The sequence below is a fragment of the Pteropus vampyrus genome, unplaced genomic scaffold, assembly GCF_000151845.1.
Source record: "Pteropus vampyrus isolate Shadow unplaced genomic scaffold, Pvam_2.0 Scaffold95, whole genome shotgun sequence".
Taxonomy (NCBI): domain Eukaryota; kingdom Metazoa; phylum Chordata; class Mammalia; order Chiroptera; family Pteropodidae; genus Pteropus; species Pteropus vampyrus.
Genome location: NW_011888876.1, coordinates 2,050,561 through 2,069,416, shown reverse-complemented (window position 1 = coordinate 2,069,416; position 18,856 = coordinate 2,050,561). Strand labels below are relative to the sequence as shown.

Below are 18,856 nucleotides of genomic sequence, written 5' to 3'. Positions count from 1 at the left end.
CAGGCGCAGTGCCAAGAGCCACCTAGATGCAGGGGATAGGCCCTGGGGTGGCAGAAAGAGCCTAGGCCCGTTTTCCTGCCTCACTGGGGTCGTCTATCAATCCTGTGGGCTGGAGCGGGACCCGAGGGTCCTCTTGTGGGGTGAGTCCTGCTTTCCAGGCAGGAGCTGGGGCCTCTTCCCCCGCTGTCCTCTGCCCCCCGGTGACCTTTGACAGTTCCCTCTCCTCGCCCTTCTGGGCTCCCCTTGGTCATGAGGGGAGACTGAGGCCTGCGGGGGGCAGGGACTCTGCAGAGCACCGCGTTTCTCAGAGACTCTCCCTGAATCTTCATGAGGCCCTGGGAGAAAGGACTTCGATGACTTCCCTTTTATAGATGAGGCCCCCGAGGCTGTTAGTGACTTGCCGAGGCCAACAGCAAGAAGCAGGTGAACCTCCTGGCCTCACTGTCACCCGAGGTGGCATGAGGAGCGCCCTGCGCAGGTCTAGCTGAGGAAGCTGCCTGAGCTGCTGACAGGCCGGTCACCTGCATGCTCTGTATCCTCTCGCTCAGCCTTGGTCTCCACCTCTGTAAAATGGGATACTCTAAGAACTCTGACCTCTAGGTACTCGGTCAGATGATCGCAGAAAGCCAGGGTACATGGGCCTCCTAACCAGCCTCCAGCCCAGGTCTCCCCCTGCTGGCACGACACACAGGCCACTGGCTTTAAATAAAGCATTTATTGATTAGTAAAAGCTTAAACAGTTTGCATAATATTTTTAATACAATATCTGGGAAGGATGATTGGAAAACCCCAAAAGAAGGCACTACAGGACAGCGTCTTAAGACGGAGTGTTGGTAGAAGAGGTTAGTGAGGCGTTTGAGGTTAGGGCTGGTGGGGACTGAGGGCCCTGAGCACCAGTCACTGCCACACGTCCTGGGGGTCCAAGGCCAGGGCCCCAGGAAGTACGAGGGGACGGAGGATGCAGGGCGGGGTGGGGGCCCCACGCTGAGGACCCCAAAGGAGTCAGTTTCTGCTCTGCCCGCCCTCCCCTTGAAGCAGAAGGGGAGGGATGTGGAGGTGCTGGGCTGGGGTCGCCCCAGCTTGACCCTCACCCCTAGGACTAAAAAGCTGAGGAAGGTTGGCCGGGCCCTAGGTGACTCATGCTTTGAAAAGGGGCCTGGAATTTTCAGGATGAGGTGACTGGGTAACTCAGCAGGAGCCAAGCCACAGCCTAAGAGCCTCCAAGAAGCTGCCAGCAGTGCTTTGGGGACCTGTGGCCCCTCAGGAGCCCCACCAACTCCCTTGGTGGACAGCGCGTACCGTGGAGATGGCCCATAGAAGACAGAACCCGCACCCACTAAACCCTGCCTCTGAGCAACAAGTCACAGCACAGTCTGTGGGTACAGAAGGGGCAGGGGCAACGGAGGGACTCCCGAGGACTAGATCCCGGCGAGCAAGTGGGCAGCGACAGCTGGGGCTGGGAGGGAGAGAGGCCCGAATGCCCGCTCGGCGTCCAGCTCCGCTCCCTCTGCCCGCTCGCCTCCTGCTGCACATACTCCCGGTAACACCTCCGCCCCCAGTAACACCTGGGCAGGGCTCGCTCCTGCCTGCCCTCTGACACTTCCTCTCCCCAGACCAGCACGTTCCAGACCGTTCTTACTCCATCCCCAGGCCTGTGGCCCCACCCTGCTTCATGAGGCACCCCCTCCCCCAGCATCCCCCAGCCTGACTCTAGCCCGAAGACCCCCTCCTTGAACCTCCCCTCACCCGGGATCGGAAAGGTGAGGCCAGTGTCCACTCTGACACTGTGACCAGTGGGCCCAGCCAGGGAGAGCAGGAGGGGAGTGTGACCAAGATGGGGCTCAGCGCTACATGTTCCCAGTTCCAATGAGCCCTTAGCGAGGGCAGAGAATTCAAGGGCTGAGTCACAGCAGACAAAGCCTTTACCTCCCTCTGCAAGGATGGCAAGACCCACGAGGGAGGCAGGCCACGGAGGAAGGGCAGGAAGGGAGGACCCAGAGAATCGGGGCCACTGAGAGCTTCCCAGCCCCCTCATCTCTGCTCAGCCCCCAGCACGAGGAGGAAAGCTGAGATCAGCCCACAGAAAAGAAAATGGAGCAACAAAGTATGACCGAACCCAATAAAGTGACTCAGGTGGGCCGTCCCTGCCCAGCCCCAGACGCATACTAGCCCTGCCCCACCTCTACCCGGAGACACAGATCTGGCACTCCCGCCTGGAGCCAAGCCTGCCAGTGCCTTGGAGGGAGGGGCCCATGTGCCTTGTCCAACAGAAGCTTGGGGGCGACCAGCCTAGAATTCAGTCTGCACCCCCGCACTGTCCTCGGTGGTAGTGTGGATGGCAGGGCGGCCACCAGGGCTAGACACCTGCTCCCCGGTCTCCTGGTCACTGGGCTTGGGAGGTTCAAGGTCCACAGCCTTTCCAGGCGGGAGCTGCCGGAGGGGCGAGGCAGGTGGTGAGGCCTCGGGGGTGGCCACAGGCTGGGAGCTCTCCCGCAGGGGGGCCCCGTTGAGCAGGGGTCCGGCCGGCGGGGGGCTCTCAGCCCGCAGATCCTGGGCCAGCAGGCCACGGAGCTCGGTGACACTGTCCAGGGATACAGGTGATAGTACCTCAGGGCCAGCCTCAAAGGGCAGCCCTGCCTCGTCATGGACCATGGACACCACCTGCTTGGCACGCCGTTGTTTCTCTGAGGTGGTGGCTGCTTCTGGGACACTGGGGCTGGGATCACCGCTGTTCCCACTGCTGCCGCCACTGCCACCGCCATCGCCATACTCCTCACCCCAGTCAATGGGCGTGCCTTCGGCCAGCAGGTGCAGGTTGGGGTCGCTATTGTGCATGACCATGCTGTCACGGTACAGGTTGTGCTTCCTCTGCACAGCGGCCTCCTTCACGGCTGTGGGGCCAAAGGGGTCAGGACATTTACCACAGGACCCACAGCTGCCGCCACACCCTATACTGTGCCCAGCTGTGACCAGCATCATCCCCCAGAGGCCTCCCCACAGCCTGAGTGGGCGTCATGACTGGGATGTTATTCATTCCAGGCCTCACTGCTAGGACGCAGGAGCCAAGACCCTAACCCCCAGCCCACGTTGGTGACCACCATGTCGTCCTGTCACTCATCTGACGCTCCCTGAAATGCCAAGGACCCATGAAGAAACTAAGGCACAGACACATGACGCTACCTTCCGGGGGCCACATAACAGTGGGCCTAACCCGGCCCACAGGCTCAAGGCTCATGATTTTCTGTGCAGCTTCTTCAACCCCATCGGGAAGACCTCTGGGCGGCCGCCTCCATCACCCTCCCAGCAGTAAGAATGCCACCAGTGGCGGCGGCGAGGGAGACAGCCACCCAGCTCTGCGGCCAGGCCCCCGGGCGACAGGGCTAGCACGCACCCTGCAGGATGTCCTTCATGACCGTCTGCAGCACCACCTCCTCGTACGTGTTCTCCACCAGGATGAACCTGGCGAAGTCCTCGAAGATCAGCTCCTGGAACCGGGGCAGCTCCTACCAGGCAGGGAGACGGGGCAGAGAGAGGGCTGGTCAGGGCCGCCGGTCAGGCCGACTCTGGCTCTCAGGGACTGGGACGGGGCTGCGGCCGAGGGGCCGGGGCAGGCTGGGGCTGAGTGGGAGTCCGGTGCACTCACCGACTTGCAGGTGGGGGCCAGCTTCTTGAGCAAGAATGGGATCGTGATCTGCAGCAATGCCTCTCGGAAGAAGCGCTTCCGCACAGAGCTGCTGTCATAGTCGTATTTCTGCCGGGAAGAGGAGCCAGGGGGCAGGGGGCGCCAAGTCAGTGGGCTCCACCGGCCCCCGGCAGGAAGATAGAAGGCCGGTGGTCTGATCTGAGCTTCACCATCCTCATCTCTGCAAGGGGGTGGGTGACACCTCTCGTAGGGACAGTGGTCCCGGTGCCAGCCTGGGGACTGGGCTCAGGGCTCAGCCACACTTAGGGATAGGTCAAGGGCCAGCGGGCAGGGCCGCTCACCTTCAGCACCCGCTCCAGGATCCTCTGGATGGACTTGCACAGCTCCTCCTTGGTGGGCCCCTTCCCCAGCTCCTGGTGCAGGAGGGTCTCGAAGGTGTACACGGCATTGTCCATTTGCTATAGGACACACCATAGGGCACGTGAAGGTTCCAGAGTGACCACAGCCCCTCCTGCACACCTCTGAGGGGCTCCTCAGCCGGCCACCCCAGGCCTTCCCGGGAGCAGTTGGCAGCCTGTGGACTCACTGTGCTCCCTCCCTCACACCATTACTGAGTGCCTACTGTGTGCTGGCACCGTGCTGGGCACTGGGGCCAGTCCCTGCCTCAAGACAATAGGAAACAGGTCCTGGGCCCTGGAGGAAAGGGCTTGGGGAGCAGGGAGGGCTTCCCGGAGGAGGGGGTCTCTAAGCCGAGACCTGAAAGATGAGACCAAGTTAATCCAATGAACAGAGGGGCAGGTGTTCCAAACAGATGGGAGAGCGCACGAAACTCGTGCAGGAGAGAGCACACCGGGGCTGAGAACGGCCGCAGCGCGGCTTACGGGGGGGGGCCCGGGGTAAGGTGGGGGCGCTCTCCCAGGAGATGGGGACTCTGGAAGGCGGGTGTGTGGTGTGCTGGGGCAGGAGCCTCGGGCCCACCTCACGCATATGGATCTGGGCTCGCTGCTTGAACACGGACGTGCTGGACACGTCGAAACGCTGCTGCAGACCATCGAGCCGCAGCGGCTCCATCTTCTCGTAGCAGCTCTGCATCTTGAGGGGGTGGTACGCCAGCTGGGACAGCTTCTCCATGTACTGCAGGGAGACAGGGATGCATGGGGCCTGAGCTAGGGCCACCTGAGTGGCTGGGCGGCCCCCACGGACCCACACGCCTTGCCTGGCCCCTTGGGAGTCCAGGCCCTGGGGCCGGTACTAGCACCAGAGAAGGCCACCTGGCGGGGGTGGAGTGGTGCCCACAGGTGTAAGCCCTGGAGGGCCCGGGGCAGGAAGGATGAGGATCTGAAGGCGAAAGGAGCCTGGTCCAGCAGCACAGCCTGGGTGCTGGCAGTGTGACCGTGGCACAGGGTGACCGTGGGCAACTCACTCATCCTCTCTGAGCCTCAGTGTCCTCACTCTCAAAGTCAGGAGATGGTTTTTCATGATCTCTAAGGTTCTTTCTGGTTCTCAAACTCTGTGATTATTACTGTCTGTGGACTCTCCAATTTGAGGCATGGAAAAAGAGGCTGAGATCACAGGATCAATTCTACCTGCACCTGACAACTATGTGCGGCTCCAGGCAGCCGAGGACCCCAATATGGAGTCTGTGGGAGGGCATTCAGCCAAAGAACCAAATAACTGAGGACCAGTGAGAGAACTGGGCTATCTCCATTCCTGGGGTACGTGAAATGGCATCCATGTATTTAATTCTACCTCGATAATTACATAACTCACAGCTGAAGCTCACCTTTCCTTTTTCCCCTCCTTTCTTTCCTTCTTGTCCTCCTTCTCTCCTTCCCTTCTGTTAAGGTCTTTGATTATTTAGTAACCAGCTTGGCTTACAAACCTGGTGGCAGGGGGTAGGCTCCCCTTTCTTCTCCCTGCCAGCCCCCCACAGGGCAGCCAACAGCTATGGCTTCACGCACTCAGCCCCTCAGACCCTCTACTTATGGATTATGCCAGGAGGGGGCGGCCCACCCTGGGTCACAGCGAGGGCCCGACCCAAACCCAGGAGGCACCCCCCGCTTCCCAAGGAGGAGCAGGGGACTGGCCTCACCTCGCCCAGCTTGTCGATGCCGCCCTCATTGATGATGTTCAGGTTTATGTCGGTGACCTCCTTGAAGAAGACGTCCCGCACCTCCGTGAAGCCCTGGCTGGTGGGCACCATGAGGGCCTCCAGGATGGATGGGATGTAGGGCTGAACGTGGTTCCGGACACACACCTCCGCCTTGGGGAGAATGAAGGCTGCGCCCAGAGGGAGCAGGTTAGCTGATGCCACCCCGGAGGCATCTCCCCAGCCAGCCCCCCGGAAGCTAGAGGCATGCCGCTAGGTTATTTTTTTAAAGAAATCAAAAAAAAAAAAAAAAAATGGTGGGGGGGTGGAGAAATCTACAGGTGACAACAGTAGCAAACAATAATTCTAGAGAAAGCTAATAAAGACTCATTGGCCGTGGAGAAATCCATGGAGACAAAATACTATGGTATTCTGAGACTGGACCCTGATGTTTCTGAAACTATGATGACAAGAAGCTAGGGAACGTTTGGTCTAAAGGTGCCGGTGGTTTTTCTGCTTCGCTAGAGGTAGAGAAAAACATCTTTGGGGGTCTTGCTCCTTCATTTAGGGAAAAAAAAGGGAGAACGCTTTAGTCGATTCCCTGAGCCTCGGTTCTGCAAACATGAAGCCCAGTCCTGCTCTGGCACGGCGTAACCACGTGAAAGGCAGCGTCCCCGGGGGCCGGGACCATCTCCAGGACGTTCAGACCAAGGCATTTTTACCCTCCGGTGTTTTGATGTCCCTCCCTTTCCCCTGCCCAACGTGTATTGTTTGTTCCACAAAATAAATGTCGGCTCTTGGTGTCCTAGGCAGCTCACAATGAACACAGCTAGCATAGAAACATCCTCGAGCAACTGACGACAAATAAAACTGCACACAGCCAATGTGTTACGATGACAAGGGACCAAAAAGGGTCCCATCTGGCTAGGAACAGAAAGGCGCATAAATTCGCTCGGAAAAGTCAGATTTGGTGAAAGTGAATCATCACAAAGTTAAGCTGACGTCTGCTAAAATGACACGTGGTGTCAATCTGTGACTAATCAAAGATGAGCAGAAGCTGAACCTCCTTGACAGAAATCTAGATCTTCGAGATCTGGCTTTATAGAAATAATAGCTACAAAACAACTTACGGGGGTTGGAAAAAAAAAAAAAAAATGGCTCGGATTTGATTTCTGTTTTGTAAAACAATGAGTTGTGTCATCGCTGAGAAATGTACACGGATCCATGAAATAAAGGCGGTCTGCCCGGGCCCTTGGAGAGCCCATGGTCCCAGCAGCTCAGCTGGGCGATGACAGGCAAGGCAGGTGGTCTGCCTACCTCGGATCTTGCTGGCCAGATGCTCCTTGGAGGTGATGATCTGGTCCATGTCGGTGCGGATGACCGCCTCCATGGCTGGCCGGGCCAGCTGTAGCTTAGACAGCACCGCCTCAAACTGCGCTGCGGCCTGCTCGTACACCATGCGGTACACAGCATCCGAGATCTGGGGGCAGAGATTCGGTGTCAGGGCCAGGATGAGGGTGCCGGGAAACTGCAGGCCCCCCCCGCCCGCCCCCGCCCCTAAGCCCAGGCCCACCCACCTGGATCCACTGCCGCTGCCGCTCCTGCGGTTTCCCCTTCAGCCGGGGGCCAAGCTCCGCCTTCAGCTCAGGGCCCAGCTCCTCCATCACCAGGTTGCTCAGGATCTAGAACCGGGAGGCACAGCCGGGGCAGGGGTTGGCTTGTGTCTAGGCGCGCTCCTCGCCACGTATGGTCAAGCCCGGCCTCTCAGGTCCCTACTCCCTTGCGGTTTGGCCCTTTGCTCCATGTCTCCACTCGTCTCTCTCCTGAGCATCATTCCCACAGGTCCCAGCTTATCTGTTTGGGCATCTTGCAGGCTCAGGGGTCCCACCTCAGGGCGTTTGCACATGCGGCCTCCCTGTCCAGAACACCGCACCTCTCTCCCCTTGCCTAAGCATGGAGGTGTGTGTGTTTATTTGTCAAATGTTTGTTTTTCCTGCTAGACAGAGAGGGCCAGAGCTACGTCCCTCTTGTTCACAGCGGTGCCTTGGCCCCTGGTCCAGGGCCGGCGCTCAGTAAATGACTGAACAAAATAACAAGTATCTCCACCTGCATGACCCACCTCAGCTTCCACTTGTCCAAATCTGAGCTCGTCGTCTCTGTCCGAACGTTCAGTGCCCCAGAGCCCCATCTCTGTGCCCAGCTCCACCCTCTGGACAGTCTCCCTGCCAGCTCTCCTGGCCTCACCTGCACCTCGTTGCCACACAGCATCTCCCAGGTGCCATACAGCTCCTTCGACTGGCGGTACATGCGAATGGCATCCGTGAACGCAGGGCCCTCCACCTTGGAGTCCTCAGGGATCCCTGCTCAGGGATGGGAGGGGGAGGGGAGGTCAGCAGGATGGCCCCGTGGCCTCCACCAAGACCACCGACTGACGGCCAAACACACACACAGACACACACACACACACACACACACACACACACACAGGAGCGAGCGTGTACCCATGCACACCGCCACCTGTGACCCTCCACTGCCTTTGTAGTAACTGTGGCAGGAAAAGCTGGAGTGACCGCAACAGCAATAACACCACCGACAGCAGCAAGGCAGGCCTTCAGACCCCCCTTATGTCAAGTCCTGACAATCACCCCAAGACACGGGGACCGTCATTCTCTCTACTGCACAGCTGTCAGACCAGGTTCCGGGCAGCGATGGCAGAGCCAGGACTAGAAGCCACCCATCCTTCCAGGGGCGGCTGCCCTGAGGTTTTCATTCTCGTCCTGCCCCCTCCCCCTACTCTCTGCTTCGGGGGCCTGCAACTTTTCCCTGCTCGGGGCCAGACGATAAATGCTTTCCGCTTTGCAGGCCAGATCATCTCTGCCGCAACGCAACTCTGCCACTGCAGCATGCACGGAAGCGGCCACAGACAACCTGTGCGTGAACTTGATGTACAGCAGTCGGCCATGACTGAATTCGGCCCATGGGGTATAGTTTGCCAAGCCTGGTTCCAGATCACTGAAACCTAAAGGGACTCAGTGTCCCCTTCTGAACAGTGGGAACCATGACCCGGCCTGGCCTTGCACAACCACTGGGAGGCTCCAGGGACGACAGTGCAGGCCCCAGCATGGGGCTGCATATTGTACTCGACGAGTAACTGTAGCAAGAAACTGCTTTTGCTTCTGTGGGCAGGCCCTCGGTCACCACTGTGTATTCGGGTCTGACTACAAAATACAATTTTTCTATTTTTGTTAGTAGTGGCGGTGGCCCATCTGAGTTTGCCCACCTCCCCCGTGATGGTGAGGCAGGTATCAATGAAGCTCCAGACTGGGTGCTGGGGAGGCAGGCTGCAGGAAGTTGCAAAAGCTGGCTTGGGGAAGAGTGTGGTTAAACACCACAGAGCCAGGCAGCGGGCGGCTACCTTGGCCACGTGCCCCCGACCACTGTGTCCCCAGAGCTGAGGGAAGGGAAACAGCACCCTGCACCCCTGAAACCGAAGCTCCTCCTGCGATGACTACAGGCTGAATCACCCCCACAGAGAAAAAGCCCCGCTCTGGTGTGGGGAAGACCCCTCCCTTCCCACATCCGGCTGACCGCAGAAATCACTGCCTGTCGGAGCTGGGAGGGAGCTCAGCAGTGGGGAAACTGAGGCCCGGGCCCCATCCGTGCAGTGACCGCTCCCTGAACTAAAATGGGGGCAGGGGGCGTCTTACCCCTGCATGTCAGGGCCCTGACATCAGGCAGGAGTGACTGGAGCAGAGAAGGGGTGTTCTAGACGAGGCTTGTGCAGAGCCCCTGGGGCGGGGTGCCACCCACCTGGGCCAGGAGAACCACCACCCCACCACCCCCCTGCCCCAAGGAGGGACACTGTCTCCCAGAGACCAGGTTTCGACGTCAGGGCATTTACACTCTACAGGCGACAGCCAGGTGTGCCAGGCTGGGATGCTTTCCCAGCGGCAGGAAGGGCAGGCAGCAGGAAGGAGGCTGGCGGTTCGAGCCCTGACTCTGCTCACCCAGACTCTTAGAGCATCCCTTGTCTGCATGCCGAGCTGCCAAGTTTTATAAAAGTAAGGGTCACCCCCCCCGAGCTATTGTGTCCCCCCACACGCACCTCAAATTCATATGTTGAAGCCCTAACCTCCAGAACCTCAGAATGGGACTGTATTTAGAGATAGAGACTTAAAAGATTAAGGTAAAATGAGGTCACTAGGCAGGGCTCTGATCCGATATGACCGGTGTCCTTACGAAAAGGAAATCTGGGCACAGAAAATGTTCACGCACGGGGGCGAGGACCATGTGAAGACACGGGGAGAAGGTGGCCCCCTGCAAGCCAGGGAGCGAGGCCTCAGAAGAAAACGAAGCTGCTGACATTTTGACCTTGGACTCCCAGACTCCAGAACTGTAAGAAAATTAATTTCTACTGTTTAAGACACCCGGTCCGTGATGCTTTGCTGTGGCGCCAGAGCCAGTGAGACACTCGAACACATTTCCTCATCCAGTCCTCAAAACAGTCCTGTGAGGAACGGCCATTCTCAGCCCGCTTTTCCCAATGAGAAGAGGCTCAGGGAGGCAGTTACTGGCCCAAGGACACACAGCTAGGGAAGGACCAGGGCTCGAACCCACAACCCACTGACTCCAGCGAGACCTGGAGAATTCCAGCCTGTGGGGTCATCGGTGTCAGGCTGAGAAAGGAAATCGCATTCCTTAGTCCTGGGCAGCAGACAGGAAGAGGCCTTGACCTCTGCGCCCCACGCCCACCCCCAGGGCTCAGCTCAGTGCCTCAGCTGCCTCTTGCCACCCCCAGCTGCTCCAGGAATGCAGGATGTGAGGCCCCCCCCTCCATGAGCTGGCGTCCACCCAGCTTGGCCTCCTTCCCCACCCCCCACCCCTACTTCCTGGCAGCCCCTGGAGTGAGCAATTCCAGGCTCCACAAATTCCAGGCCCAGCCTCCCCAGCTCAAGGAAGCCGAGAACTTTCCCACAGTCCTCAGCATGGAGGAAAGGCACGTCTGAAACCAGACTTGTCAGCTCTGGAACACTTTCCTGCTGCAAGACACCCCTTCTCGCCCTCCTTCCTGCCCCTCAGCAGCTCTCCCTGACCTCCTCTCCTGCCCGCAGCACCCACGCCCAAGGGGCTCCCCTAGGCCTCCCAGCTGAGCACTCGCTAGATGCCAGGCGCGGGGCCAAGTGCTCTACAAGAGCCGGCTCATTTACCCCTGCTAACAATCCCACAAAGCCCCAGTTGATCAGCCCCCAGGGGAACTGAAATGGTGACTCTTCCCCACCTCATTCTGGCCCCATCCTCCACCTGACCTGGGGTCACCCTGCCAGGTCAGCCATTAGCCTTGGACACCTGGAAAGGGTGGAGCTGGGCCAAGGTTAGGGGGAGGGAGAGAGGGAGGGAGGAAGAAGGGAGGAGGGAGGGCGCCCCCTCCTCCAGGCAACCAGAGACCAAATCACCTCCGCCCAGTCCTGGCCCCACCACCTCTGGGGACCTGGGAACAGGAGGCCCTTTGTGGGCGCCAAGGCCCGGCCCAGGTGGCAGGGATCGGCCTGACGAAGACCTGGTTCCTCTGCCTGTCAGACTCCAGACAGGGCAGAGGCGGCTCTGGAGAGTCCAGAGGGTAGGTGAGGTGAGCCGAGTCACCATGGCTGCCGGCCTCCAGGCACGGGTGCCCCCACCACCTGTCCACCTCCGTGTGGAGCTGAGCCCAAGGTGTGCCAGGCCCGCAGGGTGGGCAGCGGCAGGCACAGCCGCCTCCCTCTGCTGCCCTAAGGCCAGGTCACTAGGAGACAAAACAGGGTTGCTCCTTCCACAAGCGCAGAAAGAACTTCCGGAAACAATCACAAGCTTTCTTGATCAAACTCCTTAGAGCCCTACGAGGCTCTCCTGACCTGACCCCAGGGTCCCCTGCAGCCCCATTTCAGGTCTCCCCCTCTCCTCTTCAGGGCCTCCTGCCATTCTAACCTGCTCCCGCCTCTGGGCCTCCCCTCATGCCGCTGCCACCTGTCAGGAAGTCTCCTCACGCTGCTGGGAGACTCAGATGAACCAGGGCTCAGCTGAACCAACACCTCCTCAAGGGAGCCGCCCTGACCCACGCACCCCAAACACAGGATCAGCAACCCCCCCACCCCAGTACAGTCACACCCTCAAGCCTCCCCTGGTGACTCCCCCAGCACCCAGTACAGCTGTGACTCATCGCCCCGGGTGAACCCATCTGTTTAACATCTGTCTCCACCACCAGGCTGCAGGCAGCTCAGGGGCCGGGACCACGTCTTCCTCCCTGTTGCATCCTCAGTGCCCAGACACTAAAAATGTTTGCTGAGTGAATGAGTGGGCCGGACAAGACCTCATAAGCTCACAAATGAGAAGACACTGAGGCCCCGAGGGCGGAAGTGAACTTCTCAGACTACCTAGAGGTCGGTGGTAAGGGAAGAAATGATATAATAAAAAAAAAAAAAGAATTTGTATAAGCATTGAGTGGATTCTCACTGTGAACTCTCAGACACAGGAGGAATCATATCTCCATTTCAGAGGTAAGTCAGGTCCTAAGGAAGTGGCAGCATCAGGATTCTGATCCTGTGACCCAGGGTTCGAGGGCACAGCTAACCACACCCATCTGGAGAGCAATTTCCTGAATTTTTTCTGAGCAATGCAGAACTGTTTTCATCCAGGGAAAAAGGCTAAGGGTGGCATCACCATGGTTTCTGACGAGCCCAGAAGGAAAATGACAACAGCTCGTAGAGCAGGGTTGTCATACCACACTCAGCCACACTAGGTGCCACCATTGGGCAAAAACCCAGGGGATCTCACTCCATGCCCCCACCGTGGCCCGGGGGGCCTGAAGGCCACTCACCGTTGTTGCAGTGCCGGATGCAGTCCTGCAGGACAGCCTGCCACTTGTCCTGCTCGGCTTCTGTCATCATGCAGAAGTAGTAGTGTCGTGCAGAAGGATGCCAGAGGATGAGTGGGAACTGCGTGGGGCACTTGAGGATGGGGGCGGAGCCCGATTTCGAGGTGGTCCCTGTGGACACAGTGAGCTCTGAGCGGCTGCCCTCTGCAGTTGCCCTGGGTCTTAATCTGAGGGGTAGGCTCAGGTCCAGAGAGAGTCGGCCTGTCCTGGGGTGACCAGCACGTCACTGAGGAGGCAGCATCCTTTCTTGCTGCGTCCTCCACAGCCTGGCTGAAGGGGCCCCAGAATCCCCTGGCACCTGTTTAGACCCATTTCTCAGAGCTGGTAATGCAGTCACATCCACTCGCTCTTGGGGAAGGTTCTAAACTCCGTGTGTGAGTCACAAATGACCAGGGTCAGAGCCCTCAGGTACGAGGCCGAGCATTACCTTCTTGGGTTTCCCTTTAAATTTTAGCTGTGGAGGCCAAAGTGTGGTTTAAATGTCCAAGCGGGGGGAAGGGAGGCCTGGGAGATGGGAGGTAGAAAATAAATAAAAGGAGATTTTTCTCTCTCTATTTTAACCACATGGATATTCGAGATCCAGTGAGATGAGTGGTCCTCGCCACTGCTGTTAATAACAGGACAATAGCAATTTTTCTTTGCGCCCTGGCTCTGTCTGTGTCCCTGGGCTGGGCTCAGTGAACACAGCACCTCGTGGGGTCCAGACTACCCCAAGGTCAGTGCCGTGTTGCCCAAGAAGACACAGCAAAACAAAGCCAGAGCAGGGGCTGGAATCCAGGAATGCCAACACCACCTGAGCCCTCAGCCACACAGGGGCGCTTTAGTCCCACGTCCTATCTGGGGGCACACGTTGCTCCCCGGGCCAGCATCTCCCCCCAACCCTTTAGTTTCCCCGGGATCATCTGATGTGTTCTCATAAGGCTTCCGGGAGCCTGTGACAGGATGGGTTGGAAACAGGACGCCGAAAATAACTCCTCGCAAATGCAGTATTGACTCAGCAGTTTACAAAGCTGGGTCACCCCGATCGTCTTCTCCCCAGTCCCTCAAGGACTCAGGAAAGAGGAAGGATAGAGGGTGAGAGCCCCACTGCACAGCTGTGGCCATCGGGTTCAGGAAGCTGGGTACTGGGGTGGAGCCCACGCTGCTGGGGTTCAGCCCTGATTCCCTGTGTGGCCTCAGGCCTCCTCTCTGTGGGCTTAGGCCATGCTGGTCCTTCTGCAAACCTGGAGCCTGGAGCTCAGGGGTCAGGACTGCCCTTCCCCGCCCCTGCCTCCCCCAGCCACATCCCAGGGCATTTTGTCTTTGAATGGCTGCTCCTTTACCTGGTAAGGAGTTGCCAACGAGCTCCAGGTACTGGTCCACGGATGTGAGGATTTTGTAGCCTGCGCTGTTGATGACAGCTCGGGGTGGGACCTGCCGCTCATACGCCTAAGGAGAGGGTAAGAGAGATGGTCCCTGGGGGTTACAGGTGTGGTCTAGGGTAAATCCCATCTCCAGCTCTGGCTCCAGGATCCAACTCAGTGTTGCCTGCCCAAGGTGGGGAGGAGGATGAGGGAAAGGATGGAGGAGCAGGGAACAGAAAGAGGAGTCTAGCCAACACGAGTCAACACGGTAGAGTGACCGGACCCAGGCTCTGGGCTCACATCCTGGCTCCACTTGACTACCGTCTGTATGACACTGAGGACAAGCCTCCTTCACCTCCCAGGCTTCTTTCGTCCTCTATAAAACCAGGGTAATAATGACTCCTACCTCACAGGGCTGCGTGAGGTCTGAGTGAGGCAGTCCACAGTGCCTGGCGCAGCAAGGACAAGTAAACATGCTGAGATTTCTGTTACTGTCAGCACTACCGATACTACCGCCTCTATTATCCGTAGCTACCACTAGCTGAGCATTCACTACATATCAGGCACTGTGCTATAGGCGCTGCATGCTTCATTGCACAGAACACTCACAACCCAATAGGTGGGTCCCATTATCAGCCACAAGTTCACACAGCTGCAAGTAGGGACCTAGGATATGAACATGGCCTGTCAGCCTCCAGAGCCCAGGGTCTTTAACCGTCATCCTGTCCACCAGCTTCCTAAGTTCTGAGCACCACACAAGTCCCCTCTGGAGGAGAGTTAGGTCTGGGCACTGCTTTCTTCCTTCAGTGGGGAAAAACGTGGCTCTGCAGTAGCTCATACAGCTGGGTTGCCATGCTATATCCTGCCACTAGGTGTCACTATTCAACACATTTCTCCAGAGCAGATGGAACCTCTAGGACACCGTCCAGATTATTTTAACGAGCCCCCCAGGCGAGTCCCATTCAATTCTACCAATTTGAGAACCACCGCCCTGGGGCAATAGGTTGCTCCTGACTGTTACTCCAGCACTGACTCGCTTTGAAACAGAGGGCTCAAGCCTGTCCTCTAGCTGCTCTGGAGAAATGTCTGGTAGAAAAAATTGGGTCTGCGCCGTAACGGGGTAGGGCTTCTTCTCCAGGGGCTCACGGCAAAGATAAGGACTCTCTGCAAGACACATCCGGCCATTGCAGGGCAGGGAGGTGCAAGGGGGTGGAAGGAGATAGAACCACCATCCAGGGGTAAGCGGGCGGGGAATGGCTGCTTAAGAACAAGGGTGGGACCTGCGAGGAGCTGAGCGGCAGGAGGCCCAGGTGGGGGAGGCCTGGGCGAGGGCCCTGGAAATGGAGAGCTTTGGAGGGACCTGAGAGAGGTCTGGAGGGGCGGGTAGGAGCTAGCGAGTTGGTTATCGGGGAGCCAGAGAGCTGGATGCCTGGATGGATGAAATTTAGAGCCAGGGAGGTGGGAACGGGTTGGGGAGGGTGCTGAGGTTCCGCTTTGGCCCTGGTGACGGCAGAGTGGGGATGCGGGCGGCAGGGTGAGGGTGGGGGTCTGGTGTCCCGGATTTAGGAGCGGGGCGAGTGGCGTGATAACGGCTCTAGAGGAAGACAGCCGGGGGAGGCGGGTGTCTGAGGAGAAGGGGAAGAAGACCCGGCTGGGGCCAGGAGGGGCTGGGGGCTCAGCGCGGGGCCCCAGGCTGGCTGGGGCGGCGGCCTCACCACTTTGTTCTCGTAGAGAACCAGCCCGTAGTTGTGGGGCACGAGGCTGAAGCGGTTCCTCCACTTCTTGTTGTCCTCCTGGTGCTGGAAGAGGTTCCCCGAGAAGATGATGCGCTCATCCAGAGGCACCTGTGGGAGCGAGGAGGGCGGGCAGTGAGGCCTGGCGAGGGAACGGGTCCTCCAAGAAGGTGACAGCCTGGCCTGCAGTGCCTGCGTGCTCACCTGCAAGGGCCCCCCGAGGCAGGGCTGTGTCTCACCCACTGGGCAGACGAGGAAAGTGAGGCCCAGGGCAGTGAAGGGGGCTCCCCAAGACCCAGGAGGAGCAGCGGTGATGTCGGGGCTTCAACCCAGGCCGAGCACCACGATTCAGAGCCCAGCCAGGACCCCAGTCCGTCCTGGCCCTCAGCAGGCACGGCTACCTCAGGACGGGCCTGGGACTTTCTGGAGTCTGCGGCAAGCTGCTTCCCGGTCCGCCCCCACTACAGCGAGGGTGCACGGCTGTCACCCCAGCAGAGGGGACACCCCCACGCCAGCACCCCCAAGCCTCTTCTCAGCCCTGGGCCTCAGCTTATCCTCAGGGCAACACACACTTGACCAAGGTGGCTCCGGAGAACGTGCTCAGCTCTGACAGCTGACATGAATCTGGGCGGGAGGGAGGGGACCTCAGTCTGGCGGGTTCGACACTTCACGGGCATCCTGGCAGACTGGAGACTGCGGGACCACCCAGACATTCCCGCAAAGCCCTAGCCTCGACTCGACCTCTGACGCGGTGTGACTTCAGACTCGTCATATCACCTCTCTGAGCCTCAGTTTTCCCTTCTGTAAAATGGGGACAGCACCGAATTCATCGAAGTATCTTGAGGATCCCAGATGACCCAAGCAAACATCACACGGGCAGTTGGCACCTGACAGGCAGTGCACGCAGCTCACGACACATGGAGCCACCGTGGCCACCATCAGGATTCCTCAGTCTGGGTCAGGCTCCCCGCTCCATTAGGGACTTATGTGGGGAGAAGTAGAGGGTGGCCGTCCTGAGCAGATCGGCACCCAGAAGATTCAGGAAAGGAGACACAGGCGGCAAGGGGGCAGGCTTACTCCTGGAGAGGAGGAGCTGGGGGAGTCTGGGGTCTCTGGCTTTTTAGGCAGCTTCCGTCTGTTCTACAATAAATATGATTCCATTTGCAAAAGGAAATATGCATCATATGCAATAATGGGAGAAAGCATTATGTTAACGGTGCCTAATCCTTCCTCAGTCGCTCGCTCTGTCTCTGGGCTGCCCTGCAGCTGCAGTCAGACGTGAGCAGCCCCTGCCAAGCTGCTCTCCCACCCCAGGCTTGGCTCCTCACACGCAGCCCCCTCTCCCCAGCAACCTCCCCGACACTCTTCAAGGGGAAATGCCAAAACACTCTTGGAAAATGAGGGCCCATTGTACTTAAACAATAGGACCCCCGCAGACTGCTTCCTACCCAGGGATAAAAATATTTACAGGAAAAGAAAATAGTTCCCCCTACCACCCCCCACCGCACCCCCCAACACACACAGTGGGCTTTGCCCAAGTCACAAAGCTGCAGTTCAGTGGTCTATATTTAGACCAGGGCCAACTGTCAACCCACCTCTCAATGCCCAGGTCTTCTAGAAAGAGTGCAGATACAGCTCTCCTGACAGCCTGCGAAGCCCTTCAATCCCCCCCAGGCCTCTGCTTAGGGCAAAAGCCTCGACTCAGGGGCAGTGGGCGCCTGCACCTAAGGGCACAGCTCGCTGCCCAGGCAGGCCTTCCCAGGTCCAGGCGAGCTCAACGCCTCCATCCCTAAGTCCACCCCCAAATCCTGGGCAGCCTGTAATGGGTGATGGCTTGCAGGTTTGAGCTTTATTTTTAAGACTTTCAAATGGCAGAGTTGTGTTTCCATTGGAAAGCCTGCAGAAAACAGAACGGAACCGACAGCCCAGGCAAAATATTCGGGACTGCAAAGCCCTCTGATGACGTGGTGGGAATCTTTGGTGGGTGGTGGTTGGATGAAGCACCGGCCCGGTTCCGACAGCCCAAGTTCCAGTCCCACCTCCACTGTCCACACCAGGGGAGCCTGGACAGGCGACTCCACCTCTCAAAGCCTCAGCACCCGCAGATGTGGACATAATCATAATCTGTCAGGCAGCCGAGCTGTGCCAACGGGATGAACCGTGCCCACACAAAGCACCTATTTTTTATTCTTGTTTGTTTTTATTATTATTATTACTGTTTTTATTGTATTATTTTTCATTATTGTTGCTAATAAAAACGGTTGATGTTATTATGATGCTCGTTATTCATATTATTATTTCTATTATTATGATATTACTACCATGATTTAACATCATGGTGGCTAATTGCCCAAGTGGCAAAAATGAGACCAAAAGTTCTTGTTTTTCGGGGATCGTGGGTGATTTCATTTTACTCTTTTTGCTGACATATTAATTCTGTTTTCCTACAATAAATACATACCCTTGTGAGTGTAAAAGGCATTCCTCATGCAGAGTAAAAGCTTAGTGCTGTCAGGGGGCCCCCACTTCTGTCTCGGTTTATTTGAGACCTACCTCCCTGGGATATTTCTTTCCAAATTGGGGGTGGGGGGGGCAATTCTAGCTCTGTCCACTCTGTAGAAGCAGCTCCCCTGGACTGGGTCCAAACCCTCTCCTATCACACAGGTGTGCTCCTGCCAGACACCCAGGACATGCCACATCTCCACTCTGCCCTCCGTTATCAGGAGGTAGGAAGGTTGCCATGACACCAGGGGACCAGCCTTTTTTGGGTCCAAGATCAAAGGAACATATGCTCCGAGAGGCTGTGACAGAGCCCTGACTTACCCTCACCCTGAGAAGGCTGGGGGTTGAGGCAGAAAGAGCCCTTGGCTCGATCTGGGACCTGGTTTGAGTGCTGTCTCCACCAGCCAGGCAAGCCGGTTTAAGGCTCAGCCCCAGGCCTTTGCACGTGCCATTGACTTGGTGCAATATTCCTTCTCTCATAAGGTCCTCAGCTGAGAGGGCCTTTCTTCCAGGAAGCCCTCATGAGCCACCCAGATGATGTCGGGCCCCCATGGATTGAGTTCGCCCCTTCATAGCGCTAGCTTGACTGTGCAAATGGCTGTTTACAGTTACGGTCTGTCTCTTGTCTGTGGAGGGCCA

General features: G+C 58.0%; 1 protein-coding gene across 1 annotated transcript in view; it reads right to left on the bottom strand.

The window, feature by feature from the left end:
* Positions 1–696: 696 nt before the first annotated feature.
* Positions 697–18,856, bottom strand: part of FAM129B (family with sequence similarity 129 member B) — a 20,707-nt gene continuing 2,547 nt past the window's right edge. The window contains exons 2-13 of the mRNA XM_023533037.1: positions 15,698–15,826; positions 13,962–14,067; positions 12,583–12,750; positions 7,977–8,092; positions 7,310–7,414; positions 7,050–7,212; positions 5,736–5,923; positions 4,622–4,777; positions 3,985–4,101; positions 3,644–3,751; positions 3,392–3,503; positions 697–2,891 (exon numbers count right to left, since the gene is read on the bottom strand). Of these exons, the coding sequence (XP_023388805.1) occupies positions 2,290–2,891; positions 3,392–3,503; positions 3,644–3,751; positions 3,985–4,101; positions 4,622–4,777; positions 5,736–5,923; positions 7,050–7,212; positions 7,310–7,414; positions 7,977–8,092; positions 12,583–12,750; positions 13,962–14,067; positions 15,698–15,826 (2,070 nt within the window). The 3' untranslated portion in view covers positions 697–2,289. The remainder of the gene's footprint in view (positions 2,892–3,391; positions 3,504–3,643; positions 3,752–3,984; positions 4,102–4,621; positions 4,778–5,735; positions 5,924–7,049; positions 7,213–7,309; positions 7,415–7,976; positions 8,093–12,582; positions 12,751–13,961; positions 14,068–15,697; positions 15,827–18,856) is intronic.